This window comes from Anabrus simplex, chromosome 8, assembly GCF_040414725.1.
Source record: "Anabrus simplex isolate iqAnaSimp1 chromosome 8, ASM4041472v1, whole genome shotgun sequence".
Taxonomy (NCBI): Eukaryota; Metazoa; Arthropoda; class Insecta; order Orthoptera; family Tettigoniidae; genus Anabrus; species Anabrus simplex.
The window spans coordinates 215,658,811-215,683,111 of NC_090272.1; the positions used below are offsets into that span (position 1 = coordinate 215,658,811).

Sequence of the window (24,301 nt, forward strand, 5' to 3'; positions counted from 1 at the left end):
CAAGTAAATCTAAGCACTGCCTTACCCAGTTATGGACCGGGGGGGTGTATGTGTGTAGAATGCACCCACGGCATACCGTGCCCGTCATAAGAGGTGACAAAAAGGGGACCTCAGGTACTCTCAACTTAGAAGCTTGGTTTGACGACCATGTAGCTGAGACTGGAATTGCTTTCACTTGTTCCAGGCTCTTCGGTCAACTCTTGTTCTCACCCTGCTTTGCAAGGCGTAGGGAGTCCATATCTCACACCCTTTATTTTGCCAGTACCTTAATTCGAACCTCTTCAATTTTCGCTTTGATTAATGTTAAGTGAGGTTGCTTGCCCAGTTATATTCTACTTAAAGCAGTTGCTGCATCAGATTGGGAGTCTTTGGAGAAAATCATTTCCCAGTCTTTCTCTTCTTCTCTTTGGCTGAATTTCCTGCTAATGTGCAATACAAATGATTGTAGCTTGCACTGTAGTTTCATGGCTCCCATTGTTTTCAGTAAAACACTTCCAAGGCCCCTTGAACTTTGTCATCGAATTGATTGAGGTATTGCAAGAGAAGTTTATTTCTGAAGTAAGAAACTAATGCTTCTGTCAAAAGTCGGATTATAGTATAGTGTAATTGTAGTTTTTCTAATGCAAAATTCACACTGCCATTTGTATTTTGATTATTAAAAATGTAGTGTCATTCCAGATCTGTACCCTTAATTAAAAGTACTAGTATCAAATATATATATATATACATTAAAGCCATTAAATTTTAGGGTTATGAATTCATTTCCTATTCCATAAGTGATTTGACACTTTGAACTAATTGTGAATGTGTTTATATTTTACAGACTCAGTGAGGAGAGAAAGGGCTCTAGACATCTTGGCAAGATGATGAAATCTAGCCACATTGAGTATGAAGCCAGTGACGTTAATTTGCCTGAGGTTTCTCTGCCCATCACGACGATGCCAAAATTTGACATCATAGTTCCTCCTGTGAGCACTGCTGCCAGTTCAGTGGAGTCCAACATCTTCAAGTTCTCCCCTCCCATAACTGTGACCAGTGCACTCCCTAATGTAACAGCTCAGGGTAAATTCATTTTCAGTGCACCCTTGAATAAGGGTATTGGACAAGCAGTAGTGACACAGAACTTTCTTCCTTTATGTCCCTCATTACTGGAATCTGTAGATAGTTTTAAAAATAAGCCTAAGATTGTAGGGAAGGGATTAGTACCTAAAAGCAAAGGACAAAGTAATTCTGTTGGGTTTGATATTAAGCCAGCGAGTGAGCTTAAGACAGGGAGTGTTATGGACTTCTTTGCACAGCAGAAGAAAGAGGAAAGTGGTAAGGACAAGAATAGTGTAAGTGCAAGTGAGGGTTTTGGGGAGGCATTCAAGCCTGCCTCCGGAACATGGGAGTGTGACGCTTGTATGATCCGTAACAAAGCCGATGCGACTGTCTGCCTGGCGTGCGAGACCCCTCGGCAGGCAAAAGCTGCACTTCTTGCGAAGCCGAGCAGTACATGGACGTGTTCCTCGTGCTTTGTGCCAAATAAGGACAGTGATGCAGCTTGCGTGTGTTGTACTAATCCTAAGCCAGGAACTGTGCCAGAAAAGAAATCAGCTGCAGAACCTACCGGTTCTTCTTGGAACTGTGAAGCATGCGGTGCAGTAAATTCTTGTTCTAGCATCACATGTAGTGAGTGTTGGTGTAGCAAACCAAAAATATTATCAAAACCACCAAAAACTTCATCCCAATCTGTGGTTGCAGAAAATAAATCTACTTGGACTTGTTCTTATTGTATGACTTGCAATGGAGATGAGAACGTAAACTGCTCAAGTTGCAAAAAGACTAAATTAGTTAGTAAAACATCTTCCTCAAAAATTAAGTTCAACTTTGAAATACCTGCAGAAGCTAGCACTTTTAAGTTTGGTGTTGATAAATCAGTTGATCCACCTACAACAGTTAATAATTTGGGAGGTTTTAAATTTGGTGAAACTGCTGTGACAGCCTCGCCTGTAAACTTTACTTTCGGTGTACCGTCCTCCATTGCGCAAAGTAGTGACAAACAAAAGGATGTGACTGTCACTTCAGCAAGTTCATCGTTCGCGGCAGTGCTTGCAAAGGGATCTCAAGATGGAAATACTTCAAAAGTTGGAGGTTTTAATTTTGGTACTAACCAGAATCAAAGTTCTGAAGTATCCAATTCATCTTCAGGAATTCGCAAGAGAGGATCAGATTCAATAGATGATGCTAATGTAAAGGTGCCTGCTCCAGGTGCTGGTGAAGGTCCAAAAAGGAAAGCAGATGTTGCAGAATCAGTTGTTAATGAAATTAAATCTGCTCAGAAAAGGAAAGCAGAGAGTGCAGAATCAGTTGTGAATGAGGTAAAATCTGAGCAGAATGAGAAGCCGAGCACAGGCTTATCTAAGCCATTCATAATTAACACAAATACAAATGTGTCAAAGCCAACTACGATACCTTCTATCTTTTCAACAGCAGTTTCAAGTAGTTCTCTTGGTGCTGGTACACCGGCTAATACGAAGACGGCAAGTAGTGGTGGATTTTCATTTGTTAGCTCGTCAACATCAGTTGATAAATCTATCACTACAACGGCATCCATGCCAACATCAGCTCCTAGTTTTGTGTTTGGATCCGGTGCCTCCAAAACAACAGATTCGTCTGTTTCTAAGAAACAAGTGTCCATAAATAGTGCTACCGTAACTACAGCCACTGTAGTTCCTAGTTTTGGTTCTTGTGTAACGTCAAGTGCAGGGTTTGGATCTACTGCAAATACAGTTTCAAGCGGCAATGCTACGTCGTCTACTATGACATTTGGCACTACTAGTCCCAAACCTGTATTTGGTACAGCAGCCACTACTACTACAACCACAACACCTAGTTTCAGTACCCCTACTCCTACCGCAAAAACGAGTTTCACTCCACCGATTACAACTACACCAAGCTTTGGTGTACCTGATACCACAACACCAGCATTTGGTACGTCAGTTACTAAACCTAACTCTGCGACAACTACCTCTGCCACCCTAACCTTTGGTGGTAGCACAGTTCCTTCAGCAGCACCACTGTTTGGTGCTGCTCCTGCTACAACTGCTCCTAGTTTTGGTGTCTCCCCTGCCACATCATCACCAAGCATTAGCTCATCCTCGACTACAGCAGCAAGTTTTGGTACAACTGCTACAACAGCCTTAACCTTTAATGCCACCTCCGTGACGACTGCATCACCATTTGGTACAACTCCTGCTACAACTGCAACTGGATTTGGTTCCAGTTCTACTGCAACACCCATCTTTGGTTCAAGCCCTGCAGTTACTGTACCAAGTTTTGGTGCTACCCCTGCTACTACAGCATCAGGTTTTGGGGTCACCCCAGCCACTACAGTACCAGCGTTTGGTTCTGCTTCAGCTACAGTAACACCAGCCTTTGGTGCAAGTTCTGGCACGTCATCTGCCTTTGGTGCCACTCCGACACCAAGTTTTGGTGTCACTACTGCATCGACAGCACCAAGCTTTGGCAATGCTTCCACTACTTCAACACCAGCATTTGGTACAACTACCTCCAGTTTTGGTTCTCCTGCTGCAAAGCCAGGAAGTTTTGATAGTGCTGCTCCTGTTCCAAGCTTTGGCATTCCTTCCACAAAGACTCCTGCATTTGGTACCACTCCTGTAACTCACAGCTTTGGTACGCCTACTGCAACCCCAACTTTTGGAAATTCTGCTGTAAATGCTGTTAATTTCAATACTACTGGCACATCAGCATTTGGCACACCAATTACAACATCTACTGTTGGTTTTGGTACACCAACAATCACTCCAAGTTTTGGCACTCCTAAAACCGAAACAAATTTTGCAGTACCTGCAACTACAGCACCAGTTTTTGGAACCCCAACAACCACCCCCAGTTTTGGATCAGGATTTGGTAATAGTTCAACACCATTTGGCGGTTTCTCAGCTGGAGCTGCGAAGGGTGGTGCATCAAGTTCTACTCCAGGAACCTTTGTATTTAAGGGAAATGCAACCCCTTCCATCTTTGGCGGCTCTCAGACATCATCAAATAATGCTGAGTGCCCACCTTCCAAAATCCCCAACTTTGGCTTTGGAACAGCAAATACTGGAAGTTCAACAAATGCTTCTGCAGCAGCTCCGAGTTTTGGATCCTTCAACTTCTCTGCAGGTTCTGGTACTGCCCCTTCAGTCTTTGGAGCCAGTGCTGGTGGTGCAAATGCTACGAGTGGCTCTGTGTTTGGGACTGGAACAACTCCTGCATTTGGTACATCAGGTGGTAGCAGTGGGTTTGGTTCTGGAGGATTTAACTTCACTGCAGGCAGTAGCACAGGTTCTCAACCATTTGCTTTCAACAATCCACAGTCAAATCAGAACAACACCCCAGCCTTTGGCCAGGTGCAGCAGCCCCAACCAGCACCACCTACCTTCAACCCCAATGTACGACCAACTTTTGACTTCACCGGTGGAGAGACACCACAGTTCACGTAAGAACCCCTTGCAAAGATATTATGATTTTTCAAGAATAGTTGGTAGATACAGTCCTGTGTGAATTAATATGAATATAATAACAAAATACACATATTTTTTTCTTGCACTTATTTGTCGATTACATTGCTTTAATCTTTCTTAACTGCTAATATATCCTCATTTTCACTTCATAAGTTGCATTACTATACATGATTTAACATACAGTAGAAGTCTGCTATAGCGAGTACGGCTTATAACGAGATCCCCCTTAAAACGACTTTTTTCTGTCCCTTCAAAAATTCCTATATTAAACTGTGTATTATCCTTTGGTTACCAGAGCCTTATCACTGACGCATCTGTTATTACAAGCGATTAAGCGTGCTCGATTTTTTTCAGTTACTGATATTTATGCACCTCAGTGCTTATGTTGCATGCGATCGACCATCTTCGGTATTGTTTCCTCGCTCTGTCCACTAGCGAGCTCTGTCATTGACATTCGAAGGCGATGTTGGAGTTGATTAATAATACCCGTCGACCGCTGTTCCGTAAAGAAAATTTGAAACTAAACAGGAGAACATGCTTTGTAATAAATGCGAAAATATGTCCAATAGCAGTTGTTAACTTCTTAAATTACAGGCTGAATAAACACTTAATTTTAGTGCTAAATACTGCAATTAAGTAATAATGGGATACACCTCAAGATACGGCAGAGTGAAGCAGAGGTTAATGTATATTTTCTTGCATCTGGTTAAATTTCGGAAAGGCTATTATTATGTAAATTTATGGCGAGGTTATAATTTCTCTACTGGCGCTTGAAGTATATTTTCATCATACACATATGGTAAAGTCAGGTTAGGTGACTCTGTTTGAATAAGAAAACAGAAGTTTGCCACAAAATGTGATCTTCAGTGTAGCTGTCTTGCTATGTGCAGTTGTGAACTCTCTCGCCATTCGAAGGCAATGTCGGAGACGATTAGTAGTACCCGTGAACATCTGTCCCACACAGAAAATTAGAAATGAAAGAGAATATGTTTCTGTAAAAAAAAAAAAAAAAAAAAATAATGTAAATAACATGTCCGATAGCAGTGTTAACTTGTTAGAAATAAAGGTTGAAGTGAATGATCATTTAATTTTAATGTTATATACTGAAATTAAGCAAGAACGTGATACACCTCAAGATATGGCAGAGTACATCACTGATTTCAGAGGATAGTTTATATTTTCTTGCACCTAGTTACATTCTGAAAAGGCTATTCCCATTAAGCCTAACTGTCTTACTAATAAACAATGTATAACTCTTATACAAGGTTTATACACCGTTATATGAAATACGTTACTAATAAACCGTGTACAAGTGTTGAAATATTTTCATTTCTACTCATTAAACCGGTGTAGGTAATCAAATGATACCATCGGAATACCAGCTTCATCACTTACATTCTTTTATTAAGAGCTGTTATCGACAACTGGCTATCACACACACCAAGCAGTTCAAACGTTCAAAGAACAAAGCAAACCAAGATAAATCACTCGACTCAATTTACCCGAGTTGCCAACACATAACCTTAATGTTGTTTTTGTATAACTAATACAAGAGATAATACATGACATTTTATTTTTATGAGAAAATCACAGCATTCCAACCCCCCCCCCCCTCTTCTCAAAAAATAGAATACTACACCAGTCAATTATCCTCTCATTGCAATCCTACAAGGTACAGAAACTCTAAAGCTTGTTGCTTGATAAATTCTTTGTGAACAACTCTGCAGCATTTCTCTTCGATGCTACATATACAAACTCAGTGAACCCCTTTTCTACTAGTTCTCTACATACATGGTACATGGTGTCAATATGTTTTGGCCTTTCACTCACATCATTTTTACTCAATTTATTTGCTGCTTCATTGTCAGCAAAAACTTTACAGGTATATCCATAAACCTTTCCAGTCCTAGCTCTGATAGTAAGTCTTTCATCCAAGTTACTTCTCGAGATACCTCCGCCATTGCCATGTATTCAGCATCCATGGTAGATCTAGCAATACAACTCTGTTTTCTACTATACCAAGATACTGCTCCCCCTGCCACTGTGGTTACATACCCACTCGCTGATCTTCTTGACTTAGTATCTCCTCCCCAATCTGCACCACAGAACACTTGTACTGTCTCCTCACAATTTTTGAAACACAACTTTAAACCTCTACTACCACATAGATATCTCCATGATATGCTTCACCTCTTTCCAATCTTTAATCTTAGGTTTTTGACAATTTTGGCTAACTTTACTTACCACAAATGCAATGTCAAGTCTAGTATTATTTGACTAATGTAGCAAACTTCCTACTGCACTGCGATAGATGTTACAATCAAATTCCTGCTCATAATTTTCAGCTGCTGAATACCCGCTTGGTAAAATAGTCTTACTCGGTTTACAGTCACTCATGGAAAAATCAGCAAGTAATTTGTCAGTGTACAAACTTTGACTCAACATAACTCCTTCTTTTGTCTGTTCTATTTTTATTGACGGTAAGTTTGTTACTTTCCGTAGATCGTTCATCTCTAACTCATCTGCCAACTTTATTTTAACCAACTTAACAACCTCTTTGTCACCTGTTACAATTGTCGTCAACATACAAGCCAATAATACAACACTCCTTTACATACATGCATGGTTCTTTGACACATCTCTTAAAATCTAGTCTTCTAATAATAGCATCAACACAAGCATTCCAGTCTTTACTCAAATTAGGTAGTCCATAGATGCTTTTCTTCAATTTACATACATAATTTTGGACATCTTTTTCTACGAACATTTCTGGTTGTTCCATGTATACAGTACAACTGATTTCACTATTTAAGAAAGCACTAATTACATCTAGATGTTCTACCGTCCAACCTTGACGTACTGCAATACCCATTAACAGTATCATTGTTTTCCCCTTTATAACAGGACTAAATTTTTCATCATAACTAAGGTTCATCTGTCTCTTTAAAACCTTGGGCAACCAATCTGGCCTTATATTTCTGAATGTTACCCTCACTGTCACATTTCAATGAAAATACCCACTTAGAACTAATTATCTTGACATTTTCTGGTCTTTTTACAATTTCCCAAACATCTTTCTTTCTCATCTCTTTAATCTCCACTTTCATGACTTCCGTCCAGTTATCAGATTCTTGGCTTGACATAGCCTCCTCAACTGTTCTAGGTTCCACTACACTCACGTCTACCTTTTATCACTGCCTTACAATCTGTACAGTCTTACCTTTCCTTTGTCTTATTGACCTTCTCAGATTATTCCTTGGCTCTTGTATTGCTATAGACTCAATTTCTAGTTGTTCCTCTCAGGTCGTTGACTCAACAGCCAATGTTTCCTCTCCATCCTCCCCGTGTCTCACTCAGTCCCTAATTTTATCTCTGGATCTTCAGTGCACAGTATGTCGGAAGTATGTTTCACTACCCTTTGCCTTACATTTATCTTTTCTATGATATCAGTTCCAGGACTTCTCACCTTATTGGGAAATATCTGCTCCTCAAATACCACACTTCTCCTCACTATTACTTTTTTCCTTTCAAGACTCCATAATATCTATCCATCTTTAGTACCTGCCTTGTACCCTATCATAACGCATGACTCTGCTCTGTGATCTAACTTCCTGCTGTCTGCTCTGACAGCCCATGCCTGACATCCAAATACTTTCAATCTACCTATTTCTTCCTGATTGAACCACAGTTCATTTGGTATCTGAAAATTTATTGCTGAGGATGGGCACCTACTTTTTAAATATACCGCAGTCATTACCGCTTCTCCCCAAAATACTTTTGGTAACCCTGACTGGATCAATAGACATCTAACAGTATCAAACATCATTCTATTCTGCCTCTCTGCTAATCCATTTTTTTGTGGAGTGTTGGGTACAGACCTCCTATGAGTAATACCATATTTTTGCAATTGTGCTTGAAACCTGCTACATGTATATTCTGTACCATTGTCAGATTGCACTACATTAATTCCTATACCATGTAACTTTTCTGCCTTTGCCTGATACCTAGCAAACACCTCCAACACTTCATCCTTATTTTTCACTCATACAGCCACATATCTGGAGTATCCATCGACCATAGTTACAACATATTGAGCTTTCCCAAGTGATGATAACTAATTTTTCCAACTACATGAGTGTGCACAACATCAAGTGGTTTTTTTCCCTTACGCTCACAAGACTTAGGTACTCCCTTGTTAGTTTCCCCTGAATGCATACAAGTATTAATATCATTACCTCTTTTTAGTTCTAACCTAGGCAATTTCAACAAAGCTTCAGAATGTACATGTCCATATTTCTCATGCCACAACTTAACCTGCCCAACACTTTTAAATGCTAGATTGTTATTACATTCTTGATCTATTATTGGGTCACAATCACTCACAGCTACAATATAATTTCTTCCCTCTATCTGTACTACATATACATCATTCCTCCTGTTTGCAATAAACAATGTTTCATCTCCATACTTATCTACAACCGCTGCTTTCTTACCTGCAGATCCTACTTTGAAACCTTTGCTAGTTAAATACCAAATGATATTAAATTTGCACCTAAGTTTGGTACATGCAACACGTCTGTAAATGTAATTTGTCCATCCTGTTGACATTTTTACTTTCACCTTACCTATACCTCTAATATCCAGCTTACTGTTATCTTCTATTTCTATATTCCCAGTTACATTTGTTGACATGTCTATAAACATCTCTGTTGGACACATATGATGGGACGAACCTGAATCAAACAGCCAATCTCTAATTTTCTCAGTTCCTACAGAAACTGCCATGCTCATTGCTTTATCTACAACATGTATAATTTCTGAGCTTGCCACTTTTCCACTTGCATTCACTGATTTACTCTCCTGCGATGATTTGCCACACTTCATTGTTGAACATACTGACTTACCACAATTGAAGCACTTTTGGGTACTGCGACAATATTTAGATACATGTCCCTTTTTAACGTAATTGTAGCAACTATACTGTTTTCCTCGTCCCACGTCTTCTTTCTTGATATCTCGCTTCTGTTGAACAACCATGGATTGAGCTTCGTCTTTCTCACGTTTTCCAGTGTCGTAGGCCTTTCCTCCATTTTGCTGAAGTTTCTTTCTGCTTTCCTCAGTGAGTAATCTCGCCTTCACCTTTCAGTTTCATCAAATCAGCTTCCAAGGAAGGTATACAACCTGCATATTCCTCTGCTAGGTTTCCAATGATCATTCCCGCAACTTGTTGATCTGTGAAATCGTATCCGGCTTTACTCGTTCTCCTCCGCAGTTGATTTAATTTTGCGAAGTATTGAACACTCATGTACTTGGGCTTCACAAAATGAGTTAACTGAAGGTCATAGCACCATTCACTAGCCCTCCATCATTACATCACTTGTACAGTTTTTCCCGTGCCTTTTTCGCTGAGTCAATATCTGCAATGTCACTTTCAAAATTTTCTCCGACATATTTGAAAATAACCGCTAATGTGATCACATTGTTTCGTGCTTGTCTTCTCGTCTCTATCTGAGGCAGCTGACAACCTGACATATTCCTCATACCCTATTACTGATTCCCATACATCTTTCAACAACAGCTCTTGTTTCACCTTCAGTGCCCACGAAAATAGTTCTCCACTGTAAGCTTATGCATATTTCTATTCAGTGTTTCTTCGCCGGTCCACGAGGTTGCCATTTCTTCAGTCATTGTTGCAACTTGCTTCGTCCGTTAATTCTTGTTACTCCATTTCAACTTATATTGTTCGGAATATAGTGCGTCGTTTTATCGCTCTGGAACTCTGGGCCCATGACCTGTTAAAATATCTTCATTTCTACTGATTACACCGGTTTAGGTCAGTGTTGCCAACCCATAAATCTTTTCTCCGCTAAATTTTAGTTGAAAAGCTGCTAAATTCTGCTAAATTTCGAACTGAAGCAAAATAGCATATACCAGCTGTTTTAATAAAAGAGATTAACTCAACACTCACCAGTTTCAGAACAGGACTTAATCATCTTCTCTGAAGCAGATGTGCTGAGTTGGGGTCCTATTGTTTCATATGAAGCCACATGGTATTATTCTTTATCAAAGAGTATGCTGGCAGTTCACAGCAGCAAAGGCCATACGGAAATGTTCAAATCTATTTAGAAAGTTATTTTCACTTTCATTACTGTTTTCAGCTTTTTTGATAAGGGCGGAAAGAATTAATGTCAAACAATTTCGCATTTATATTGCACTGCCAATAGACGCACCGTGCGTATTTGGGATCACTGGGAAGCTCAGCCAACTAATATTTGAAGTTTAATTATTTAACCACTCTTAACGAAATATCAGACTACTTTTTAAATTTTTCTTTTGACATATTGACATACCAAAAAGAACCTGATGTCAAAAGAAAGACATTATCAAACACGACACTACCGGGCTCATCATAAGTACAGTAACGATTGTAAAAAATACTGAGGCTGTGGGCCAGAGCTGGTCTAGAAAACGGGTGGTAGTATGCAGCATAAGTTCAATACAACAGGAATAAGTAAACTATTACGTCATACTAAGTTCTATATTCTTTCTCCTGGTGATGAAAGGTGATATTGTTACCGCTGAAAATCGCTAAAATAAGTTTGAAAATCCGTCAAAAAATCCGCTGTCCGCTAAATGGAAAATTTATCCGCTGTTCCATTTAAAAATTCACCAAATTTGGTGGAAAACCTGCTGAGTTGGCAACACTGGTTTAGGTAATCAAATTATACCATCGAAACACCAGCTTCATCGCTCGCATCCTTTTATTACGAGCTATTATCGATAACTGACTCTCACACACACCAAGCAGTACAAACGTTCAAAGAACAAAGCAAACCAAGATAAACCACTCGACTCAATTTACCTGAGTTGCCAGCACATAACCTTAATGTTGTTTTCTTAAAACTAATACAAGATATAATACATGACATTTTATTTTTCTCACAACATTCCAACAAAAAGCCTGCTGTGCATATATCTGTTATAGTTACTCACTGAATTGCTTCTACTGACCAGGATCCTTCTATAAGCCTTGTATAATAGCAAGTAGCGGAAAAGGAAACGAGTGAGCAGTATTTTCGTGATATTGACTGTCTGCAATAATATAATCGTGGTGAAAATTCAACTTATCCGTTTAACATTGAATACACATTGAAAGAATGGACGATAACGCTGATGATCTTCACAATATTTTAAACGTATAAGACGTACACCATTTAGAGGTAATGGAGGCTAGACATCTTCGAAAGTAAAACACTTAAAAAAAAAAATGGCAATGAAAAACTAAAAAAAGAAATGATGGTTGGGCGTATTCATGTGTAATAATGTGTTACTGCTTAATAGACTTCTGCAATTGTGAGTTTATTATACATTAGCTGCCTTTGCAAAGATCTTTCTGAAATTTGAGTATAAAAGGGACATATTCCTTGACATAAAAAATGGTATAACTTGAAAACCATACGTAATATGATTTCCATACTTTGTAGTTGAATCCGTAGATATATGATGTATTAATGCCTAATAGAAACGTTATTGATTAAACCTTTCTTTTAGCTACAAAACAGTTTTTCCTTTCTCCTGAAAAGTAAGGATTTTGGAATGTGTACCCTTTTCAAATCACAGATTCAATTACAATTGCTTAAGTGTTCCGTACTATCCCAGTTAGGAGCTCTTGATCTTTTCTTAAGCTTTTCCATTTCGTTCGTGGCGTTCATTACACAAGCAACTGGAATTCAAGGACAAATTGGGGCAAATATTCGTTTATAGGTAGGGGAGTTAGGGATTGGAATAACTTACCAACGGAGATGTTCAGTAAATTTCCAATTTCTTTGCGATCATTTAAGAAAAGGCTAGGAAAACAACAGATAGGGAATCTGCCACCTGGACGACTGCCCTAAATGCAGATCAGTAGAGGCTGATAGAAATGTCGATATCAATATAAGTCAATTTCCAGCTGTCTCACATTGTGTTGCCACTGCCTTTTCGATATGCTGTGCTACTGCGCGACTTTCCGGGAAGTTTAGTTCGTAGATAACCAGCAGAAGCGATCATAAAGGCGGTGAACGTGCGAAATACGTCAGTGAACTGCAGGAAGAGATTCCTACGACTTGGAACTAGTGTATACGTGCTGTATTGTAATACAATGCGTGTACCACATTTATTAGTAAGAAAAATATACAATGCTTATACAGGGTTTATTAACTGTATAACTATACAAGTGTTGAACAACTGTATAAGGACTTTTTATTAGTAAGACGGCATATTTATAGCAAGGAGGTTATAATTTCTCTACGTGTGATTGGATTATGATTAGGTTAGATGACACATTTTGAAGAAGAGAACTGAAATGTTTGCCACAGAAGCCTCTGGGGTGATACTATAATTTTTCTCAGATTGGAATTAAACATATACTTTCACTCATTCAATTATACTGAATTGCGTTGTATATTTCTATATATACGTACTTAACTTCCCGCAACCGAGGCAAATACTAGATCTTCAGGATATTCTCCATTCTACTTTGGCGTTCGAGACCACAGCACATGACCTTGAAAGTGCCGCGCTGATCACCGGGAGCTGGCAGTTTGCTTCTATAAATCTATTCGTTTGCACCTTCAACATATTTGTGGATCTTCATATGATGTTCGATAGTGTTGTGACTTTGTACCTGACAGAGTGTAAAAACTGGCCCATTTGACCGTTCTCCACTATTCATAAACATTGTGAGACTTTACCTATCATTGTGTGTGCCGTACTACCATTCATAATATTACGTACTGTTTTCTTTTAAGTGACTCACAATTTCTACCTCAATTTATATTTCATCTTATACCGATCCAGAGTTCTCTTAATCTTTTTCTTTTTCATATGCATTGTTTTTTCATGTTTTTTATGTTTTGAATGGCTGACGATGACCTGGACTAGGGTCGAAACCGGTCCCATTTCTAATTACTATTAAATAAGAATGTAATCACTACATTTCTTTCTCTTATGTATTGAATAGGTTGAACCTCTTTTTCAATTATTTAATTTTTAACGTTAGTATTGGATTCACAATTAAGTATTTATTTTCCACCTAGTCGATACAATGATTGCTTAAGGCAATTTTTAATGGTCAAAAGTGGTACATGTTTCGTATATTATCAACATCTTCAGCCACATAACACTGTTTAGATGAAAAATGTATAAAATTGACAAAGTAATGCTTTAGAGGAAGTGTCCTTAAAATTAACATAAGATTGACAAGATTAAAATCTTATGTTAATTTTAAGGACACTTCCTCTAAAGCATTACTTTGTCAATTTTATACATTTTTCATCTAAACAGTGTTATGTGGCTGAAGATGTTGATAATATACGAAACATGTACCACTTTTGACCATTAAAAATTGCCTTAAGCAATCATTGTATCGACTAGGTGGAAAATAAATACTTAATTGTGAATCTATTGAAGTGCGATACGGACCATGAAGCTGATTTTATGTTAGTATTGGATGTCGAAAAATAACAAACAAATAAGCCATAATGTGGATATCGTCTGTGAAAATGCAAGTTTTGAACAAACGAACTGATTGCCATTTCATACCAATTGTAATGTGTGTGGGATTTTCTCAACTTTTACAAAAAATTGGATATGACGACAATCCGAGTACTTTTTTGCCGTTGTGAATTCTTGCTATAACAGACTTCTACTGCAGATTTCATAACCTTTGAGTGCATAACTCTAATTTCATTATGATACAATACCCTAATTAGAGACTCTTATGCATATTTTTGTTGCATACAGTCACGTTTTATTAGTCTATATTTAATAGCTCGCTTATTTTCTCAGAGATTAACCTGTAATCGGGTGTGACCTGTTAATTCTTATACCAATAGTTGTTAATCCAGTAATGTCTAATTAGCTTCTCAAACTGTTATCGTTTGGGTGGGACGTGTTATCTCTCCTCTTTTTGTTGCGGAGCGTAGTTCTCTGATTGCTTTATAGATGTTAGTAGGTTCCAGACTTGCTGTGCCCCTGCACACCAATATTTCAGTGCATTTTCTTTCACACATACAGTAATTGCTAAGCATGCTTGTTTGGATGATGAAACTATTCATCTCATTGATTTAGATTACGAAATACTTGACAGCTCTGTGCTTAGAGAGGATAACGCAAATGGTAATACTCGGTGAGCTTGCTTCTGAATAGACTGATTGAAGAAAAGTTATGTTGAAGATTTTTTACATTTCTTTCTAGAAACATCATCACAGTGCAGTACAGTAGAACCTCGATTATACGTTCCCGGAAACTACGTTTTCCCGTATTATTCGTTCAAATTATGTGGTCCCGCGAGCATCCTAATTAAATCACGCTGTAAAAATCCCGCATTATCCGTTCCTCGAAGAAACTATTTCCCGGGTCAGCCATCCAGAAATTTCAGTCCCATCAACGCGAAATCCTCGATCATGCGTTTTGCAAGAAACTCTTATCTTACGAAAGGATGGCTACAGCATACTTACAGATCTTGGTGTTGACGTCCCGTCATTGCGGTAATTTGAGGAAGTACTGTACTGGAAAAGCGATTGGTGGTGAACTTGCATAAGGGATCATATTAGCATCGCATTCGGTTAGTATTGTTTAGAGAATCCTCGGAAATCATAGTAGAGTGCCCACAACAATTGGAAGGAGACAGAGCGCATTTCGACAGCTCTGTTTGAAGACGGAACGAGTTTCGTCAAATGTTCGCACTTGCAAAACGTCTAGGGTTAGATGGGTTTTTTCCTCCCCCCCCCTTTTTTTTTTCTGAGTGTATCGCCAACAGGTTTTCGGCATTTCCCTCAGGGCACTGTATAGTCACTGGGCTTTCAGGCAGAAATCAAAACTGCTCCTTCTTAAGTAACACAATTTTAGTTTTTAATATTATCGTATACGATTGTTATCAAGACCAGAACAGATGTTGCACCTTACATACGGTACATAAAGCCATGCGAGGTTTTGAGATTGCCTATTACTGTTTTTGTCCTAATATTATAAGACTGAGAATTTCACGTTTTTGTGTTAAAATGTTATAAAAGCCGCTGTCATTTTATTTGCACACGTTACATTTAAAAACTTTGTAACATTTCATACTTGTACAGCGAGCACGCTTTACAGCTGAGCTCAAGGTTGCGAATAATCGTAATTTCGGAAGTGTTAATGATATTTTTTCTCTTTCTGTTGTAAACAAGATAAGGTTTACAGGAACACAACTTATTTATTTGCTTCACACAGAATTCTACAGTATGTACAGGAATAAAACATAAAATTGTCTTGAAGCAAAGTAGATGATCAATCTTGAGAGAGTTTCTGTTTCTATACACTATGTACACTCTGAATGTATTTACACTCACTGCTATCTTGAAAAGATAGTTCTTGGGAAAGATATAGTTCGTGATAGTTGAAAACTATCATTTGCACTAGCATAGATTAGATAAGAGAGTTCCTTCTAACTTGAAGTGTCTGAGTTCATAAGCTTGTACTAAATGAAAGCTATGTTCACATTTAGAGAATCTAACGTGTGTGTCGGAGCTTGAGTGAGCTTGGGGATGTGTGGCATACAACGTTGGGGCTCGACATGGATGAAGGAACGGGAAAGTGGAGTAGTGACCTGAGGTGAAACCTCATACTACCAGAATTCCGTCCACCTGGTCGAGACACATTTTTAAGAGGAGTAGCCTCCGTGTTCGACGTTCAGTGTATTCTGGAGCTCTCGAATGATCCACGCGTGCGTGCATGCGTGCTGCTGGCTGGCGCTGAGTGAAGAGAGCGGAGGACATACAACACTTTCCAATTTGATTGTGATTAGTGATTCTTCTTCTTCTTCTTCTTTTCCTACCGCCTTTCCCACCCCTGTGGGGTCGCGGGTGCGATCTGTGTCGCACATGTGGATTTGGCCCTGTTTTACGGCCGGATGCCCTTCCTGACGCCAACCCTATATGGAGGGATGTAATCACTATTGCGTGTTTCTGTGGTGGTTGGTAGTGTAGTGTGTTGTGTGAATATGAAGAGGAGAGTGTTGGGACGGAAACATACACCCATTCCCCGAGCCAGAAGAATTAATCAGAAGCGATTAAAATCCCCGACCCGGCCGGGAATCGAACCCGGGACCCTCTGAACTGAAGGTCAGTACGCTGACCATACAGCCAACGAGTCGGACGATTGTGATTAGTGATTGGCAGAACTAAATATAATGCATTCGAGAACTTGAGGATTGATACTTTCGAAACCATATTCTCGAGTTCGTGATAACCTTTAAAAGTCGACATAGGCCTAATTTACACGGTACAAGATTTCCATAAACTGACTAGGAACAGTATACCAGTAATAATAATAATAATAATAATAATAATAATAATAATCGTGCGGCCTCAGCTACCCTGTGCAGACTTTTCAATTTGATGTAATCTGGCTGTCTGCTCGTCAATTTTGTCATTCCGCTTTACTCTAGGGCCACTAGGTGGCCGACCGAGTAAACCAAAACTTTCCTGGGCATCTATGGCTGCGATTTAATTAATTTTGTTGGGTAAACACCAAATGTGTCACCGGAGGTCTTTTACATGTCGACATCGTACGACATGGAGCTAGGTGGTGGCTCATTTCTTGATATTTATACACTAAAACAAACTGCATTTAACGTTTTTAAGACATTCTTCAACCTCAGCTGTACATGCCTACCTATGAACATACATGTATTTATCACTGACAACTGAAGATTGTAATCATACAAGTGGATGAACCTAATATAGAGTAGAATATTATGGAAGCACTCATATGAACACAAGCACGGACATTTCCTCTCATGTTGGATAATTAAGTAAACAAACAAACACAAGATGTCAAATTCATTTCAATGATGTGTTCCTATTCATCACACTGTACTTCAGCATGAAATGTGTATTTTAATGTGAAATTTTAATATGTACTGTGAATATTTTAATGTGTTTATATATCTATATCTTTTAAAATAAGTTGATCAACACGGTTTTTAGGCCCTGAGACACACTTAATGATGTATACATAGCCGGCTTTTGCTTTGAAATTATGCCTAAAATTTTAACGCTTGCTACATCTCTCTTTTTACTTAGCAAGGCACAATACCAATTTTGACTAATGTAAAGGTAATTACAGCTGAAGATGATGTCATAAAAGGATTCGAAACCGGTACTGTAATATAGGAACTTACAATAAACTTGTATTGATTAGGTGGATCCTTTCTTTTCTCTATGATATATCTTTCATTCCAGCGACACTCTCCATTATAATTTCATGGCATTTATCAGTCATTAATAATCGCCTCGGGAGTGCGACCCCATTGTACAAATAGCCTATATCTGTTTCATTCATTACATCCCAGACCCAGTCAAAGACTGGAAAACAGGTTGTAGGTTTTAATTTTCATTATCTGCTTCCTGTATAACAGAGTCCCCTGGTGTTGAATATTTCATCACAAAAGATTTGATTTTTTCATTCTTTGTAAAAAAAATCAGCCACTGTTAATGAAATAATTGAATTATGATTGTGAGATACACAGCTATCAATCACTCCAAGCTATCACTTTCTCAACATCAGGATGATCTTTGAGAATTGTTTCTAATACCCTCATAACAGCACTGGTAATGTCATTTCCCAGAACCTCCAACTAAATCATCAGTCTGTACCGCACAAATAACCTTTCCTAGATACTGATACAGGAGCTGTCATATTGTACATAATGAGTTTCGTCTTAACATTTGATTGTGGAACATTAATAACATTTTATAAGTCAGAACAAACAACAATGGTATCTGAATCTTGGTTACCTCTATCCTTTTGTCTTTCAAGATGCATTATGACTTTTTTAATTATTGGTTTTTATATTTGATTCGCAGCTCGTGAGAGTGTATATTCTTTTCTTGCAACTTGAAATTCCTTGCGAACGTCACACCTCTCGTGCTTAGGTTGTAAGAAAGTTATATTGAATTCTATACAAACTGTATACCTGTACACAGATACCTTGACTGGTTCAACTCTATTGGAATAACAATCTTCGACACACAGTTCATAAATTTTTTGCCAATTCGGCCCTCAATCTAAGTACAGTGTTTTTACTATCTGCTCGACAGTTTTGTGATTCACATGAAGGGAAAGATTGTATATGTTTCCTTACCATATCTTTTCGTTCTTTGGAAATTTGTCAGCTGTTTCTGTCTCTTTGATCCAGTGTTGGTGTACCTGCGTTATTTTGTTAGGACAGGCATTATAGATAGGTTTGTGGCTAATTGCCAATGTCGTTAAAAAGAATGTCTTACAAACTCTGATTCTTTTATCCTTCTTGAAAATATGGTACTGAAATGCTTTCCTATACCTTGAACGTCAGAACCACGTCTACATTCAACTCAATTCACATTCTGTATTAGAAAGCAATGTTTTTCTTTTTGTTAACTCATAATATGAATTTAAAATGTGAAGTCTTTCGTCTTCAGAAAATTTTAAGCTACCACAAAATTTACGAAAAGCTGCACAATCTTTCATTGTTTTCACCGTCTTTGCTTTCACCAGCTTACCTCTAACGGGTGCATAATCCTTACCATCCTGGTGACACTCTTTTCTTACTGCACTTTTCCATTGTTGTGGATGGCGTTGCTTTTTCCTAGTTCTTCGCTGTTTTGTGGGTGTTTTTCCTAATTCCGATTCGGAGGAATAATCCGAGTAAGGAACAAATTGAACAGATACCATATCCCTATCTTGCCTTAGTGGAGTAGCACTAATTTTTCCCATATCTTGTGTATTTGGTAGGAGCAGAATATTAACTTTCATTCTCTACAAATATTCTAGAAAGTACAAAAAATGAGATGCTAATGTATGCACTTGATGTGAAATTTAAATTATTACACTCTAAAGGAAGTAATATTAATTTATTCAATATTTTTTCTAGTTCTGATGTTTTCTAACCTTCATACAGGTTAGAATACCTATTTTATATATAATGGAAGTATAGATCATTTAAGTTGAACAGCAAAATCGAAATGTATGTGTTAGTTCACAGAATTTCCCATCTTCTAAAATGGGACTTACCCTCTTGGCTGCATGCTTTTTCTGCACCCAGGAAATTGCTCGGGAATATAGGCTTCACTACTTGAATCATCTCCAGCGCATAATCATCGGATTGCGTATCACAATCATTAGATCGATTCAGCACCATTTCTACTTTTCTACTATTTTCTTACCTCTCCACATGCTGCTCTTTAAGTATTTCAAAACGTAATCACAGAAAGAACAAATGCGTAAACAATGAACGATGGTTAACCTTTCAAGCGGTAATAACGGAATGAATTGTCATAGCCGCATGGCCATGACGGAATATTCTGTCATCACATTGGAAATGTCTTTCCGCGATGGGTATGATGACTTATTCCGTCGTAGGATCAGAGATTGCTTTCCTTTGTGCATGTATGTCAGTTTCGAACTTTGCCTACAGCATCACTCTCCTAAAACTACGTGACCAGGGAAATGCTTTCATTCCGCGCCCAGCTGGCAGCCAGCCAGTACCGGCTCCCAGGCTGCTGAGAGTGGTAGATAGTGCATTATGGCAGGTGCAAGCGGAGCTCAGAAACGTTCGCGGGACAAAGAACTGTTTGATTTATTACACTGTGACAATTCAGAGTGTGATGTGTCAACTGATAGTGAGACTAATGTTGGAAGGTCAGGAGATAGCAAGTGCAATGGTGAAAGACTCAAGTGAACGTGACTGCAGCAATAGCGGTGATATTCAGTTCGGTGTATGGACAGGGGTAGGATCTGAATGGCTGAGATTTAAGTTTATGGTGCAACCTGGACTAAATGTACAAATTGAAGACGTAAATAATCCGTTAGAATATTTTCAATTATTTATCACTCCTGTATTGGCGGAACTAACAAGTAGGGAAACCAACCAGAATGCTCAACAGCTTTTAGAAAGCACACCAACCTTGAAACTATATTAGAGAGTGAATCAGTGGACTGACACGAATAAAGATGAAATCATGACTACTTGCATTCTTTACCTAACAACAAGAGCTACTTTTCTTGTAGACAGATATTAGGGACCCCAATATTTTTGGAGCTGTTCTCTGAAAGATTTCATCTTCTCAAATTCGTGGTCCGAAGAAACTCTTAACAAATTGGAACCTATTTTGGACCACGCAAATTCCAAGGTGTGTACACACTCTAAAGTGATGTGTCTGTAGAAGAGTCTTTTATGTTATTGTAGGTTTCCTGTTGCTTTCCTCACTGAGCCAGATTCTCTTTCCTTCCCCTTGGCACTGTAATCATTTTAATAGCTTGAAAGTGAGACTTCGCTTTTTTAAACCTTATGAAAATACCTGACCAATTTAAAGTATCTCACCGTAAGTTTCCGTTGCTTTCCTCAGTGAGCCAGACACCTTGCCCTTCGTACTATGATCATTTTTGACAGCTTGACACTATTCTGCACTTTATGAACCTGATAAAAGTACACAAGAGTATCTCACTACATGTTACTTCCCAGTATTTTATGGAAAATGTGGCACTGTGTTAGTAGCTACTCAAAAGAAATGTACCACTTGAAAGGTTAATAGCTGCCATGACACACTAAATGAAGTGTATCAGTGCTACCAATAGTACTCAACCAAAAAGCCGTCGCATTGGGGTTAATATAATTTTGAAATACTCAAATGTTTTTGTTCTTTAACTGGGCACATCAGCTTTTAACAATGAAATCAAATAATGTTACTGGAAACATTCCTTCCATCACCACGGAATGTTGTTTAAAATCGAGCCTATTGGTTAATGTTGTTTACTTGATAGAAACAATCTTTCTTTCTAATCTGATTACCCTCCAGGGTTGGTTTCTACCTCAGGCTCAGCGAGGTATCCCACCTCTAGCGCTTCAAGGGCAGTGTCCTGGAGCGTGAGACTTTGGTTCGGGAATACAACTGGGGAGGATGACCAGTACCTCGCCCAGGCGGCCTCGCCTGCTATGCTGAACAGGAGCCTTTTGGGGGAATGGGAAGATTGGAAGGAATAGACAAGGGAGAAGGAAGCGGCCGCGGCCTTAAGTAAGGTACCATCCCTAAGTTTGCCTGGAGAAGTGGGAAACCATTTTGAGGATGGCTGAGGTGGGAATTGAACCCACCTCTAATCAGTTGACCTCCCAAGGCTGAGTGGACCCCGTTCCAGCTCTCGTAAGAAAGCTACGTGGGAAAAGTATGTGTCATCCATCACGGAACATACTCCGTCATGTGTGGACGAAACTCCGCCGTATTGTTGGAGTACAGAATGTGCCCTCAGTACCCGGAATCTCCATTAATGGAGATATAGTTATGATTCCTTCAATCATTGCCGACCACATCGCGTCACATTTCGCAGATACATCCAGCTCTAGGAGATACGACCCTGCATTTCTTAAAATTAAGCGCGAAGCAGAGGCACACCACCTCTCTTTTGCCTCTAGTGCTTCGCATCCCTACAATGTGCCCGTTGCGGAGTGCACTCGCGCTATGCAGAGATACGGCTCCTGGACCGGACGAAATCCATAATGCTTAGCATTTGAGTGACAGATGTCTCAAGGATATCCTCACCCTGTTCAACAGAATATGGAGTGAGGGAGTGTTTCCATCTCAATGGCGCGAGGGAATTGTGATACCAATTCCCAAGCCAGGTAAAGATCCAAAATTTCTGGATAGTTATAGGCCAATATGCCGTACGAATGGCCTCTAAGCTATTTGAAAGGATGGTTAACCGGCGTCTTGTGTGGGCCGTGGAAAAGGAGGGTCTCTTGTCTAATTACCAGTGTGATTTTCGCTCTCATCGGTCTGCCACTGATCATCTGGTCAGATTGGAGAGCGCCAATAAGGAGGCGTTTCTCCGGAAGGAACACCTAGTCGCCGTGTTTCTTTGACCTGGAGAAAGCTTACGACACTACCTGGCGATATGGGATTCTCTCCACTCTACACCAGTGGGGATTTCGGGGAAATTTGGCAACGTTTATTGAGAACTTCATGTCCCTCCGTCTCTTTCGAGTCCGAGTAGGGAATGCATTTTCTCAATATTACGTTCAGGAAAATGGAGTACCTCAGAGGTCTGAGTGTCACGCTGTTCACAATCGCCATCAACGGCATAGTTGCCGCTGCTGGCCCCGCAGTCGTTCCATCGCTGTATGTAGACGACTTAGCTCTACATTACAGCTCCGGAAGGGTGGCGTTTGCTGAGAGACAGCTACAGCAAGCTATTAACCGAGTCGACAGATGGGACCTGCAACATGGTTTTCGATTTTCAGCAGCGAAAACCTCAGTTGTTCACTTCTGTCGACGTCGGCCAGTGCATTCCGAACCAGAGCTCTGCTTGTGAAACAGTGTCTTACCAGTAGTTGACACCTGCAGGTTCCTCGGTCTCCATTTTGATAAGAGACTTACGTGGCAACCCCACATCCGTCGGTTGAAGGTTGCCTGCATGAAGATACTTAACATGCTTAAGTTTCTCAGCGGCACTTCGTGGGGGGCTGACCGTGCCGTACTGATACGATTTTACGCGGCGACGGTCCTCTACCGAATTGATTGACTGTGGAAGTGCAGCTTATGCTCAGCATCAAAATCTGCGCTGAGCCTTTTAGACAGTAGTCACCATACTGGAGTAAGGCTGGCAACAGGTGCTTTCCGTACTAGCCCCATTCCCAGCCTATTCACTGAAGCGGAAGTTCCACCTTTACGGATAAGAAGGCAGCTGTTACTCCTCACGTACGCTGCCAAAATTCGTGAAATGCCGCTAAATCCAAGCTAGCAATGCATCTATCATACCCAATACCACCAGCGGTGCCAAGACCGGCCGAATGCCACACGGATGGTTGGGTTTCGGATTGATAGCTTGTGTCATGATTTGAATATTGATATCGGTGGTTGTCTTGAACGAACTCTTAGCGAGGTACCTCCGTGGTTGGTTCCGCGACCGGATATATGTCTAGATCTGCTCCGTGGACCCAAGGTGAACACGGATTACTCTGTTTATCGGAAGTATTTCCAGGACTTCATTCACCAATATCCGACTGCGAGACATATCTTCACAGATGGTTCTAAAATCGGAGATAATGTTGGTTGCTCTTTCATCGATATGAGCACGAAGATCTGTCTTCCTAAAGTATGTAGCGTGTATACTGCAGAGCTTTACACCATCTTAGAGGCTCTGCAGTTTGCACTGCGTGACGAAAGAAGCCACTTTCTTGTGTTTATGTGTACCGAGTCGTTAAGCTCTCTGCAGTCTATTGAAACCTGTTTCTCGCAACACCCACTGGTGGAGCAGATATATGACCGTCTAGCCCGGTTAAGGGATGCTGGCACCGGAATCACTTTCGCGTGGCTTCCAAGCCACATTGGGATTGTGGGAAACAAACTTGCGGATGAAGTTGCAAAGGAAGCTGTACTTTTACCTCCAAGACCAGTCAATGTACCTGCTAAGGATATTTATTCTCAGGTACGTCGAACCATCTTGGCGTCCTGGGAATCGGAGTTGCTAGATATCCGAACTTCCAACAAGCAATTAAGAGCAATTAAGATGACAACTACCGTGTGGCGGTCCTCTTTCCGACCTTCACGAAGAGAGGCCATAGTACTGTGCAGGCTGAGGATAGGTCATTTACGATCCACGCACTCTTATCTCCTAAAGAGGGAAGATCCCCCCAGTGTGTTTTTGTGGTGCCGACTTCACCGTGGCCCACATCCTCACAGAGTGCGCTGATCTCTCTGGCCTAAGACGGAGCCTCGGCCTGCAGGAAACACTGGAACGCA

General features: G+C 39.8%; 1 protein-coding gene across 2 annotated transcripts in view; it reads left to right on the forward strand.

The window, feature by feature from the left end:
• LOC136878997 (nuclear pore complex protein Nup153) overlaps positions 1–24,301 on the forward strand; it is a 155,852-nt gene that overhangs the window by 124,389 nt on the left and 7,162 nt on the right. For both annotated transcript variants that reach the window (XM_067152672.2, XM_067152673.2), the window contains exon 8: positions 824–4,483. In XM_067152672.2, the coding sequence (XP_067008773.2) occupies positions 824–4,483 (3,660 nt within the window). The remainder of the gene's footprint in view (positions 1–823; positions 4,484–24,301) is intronic.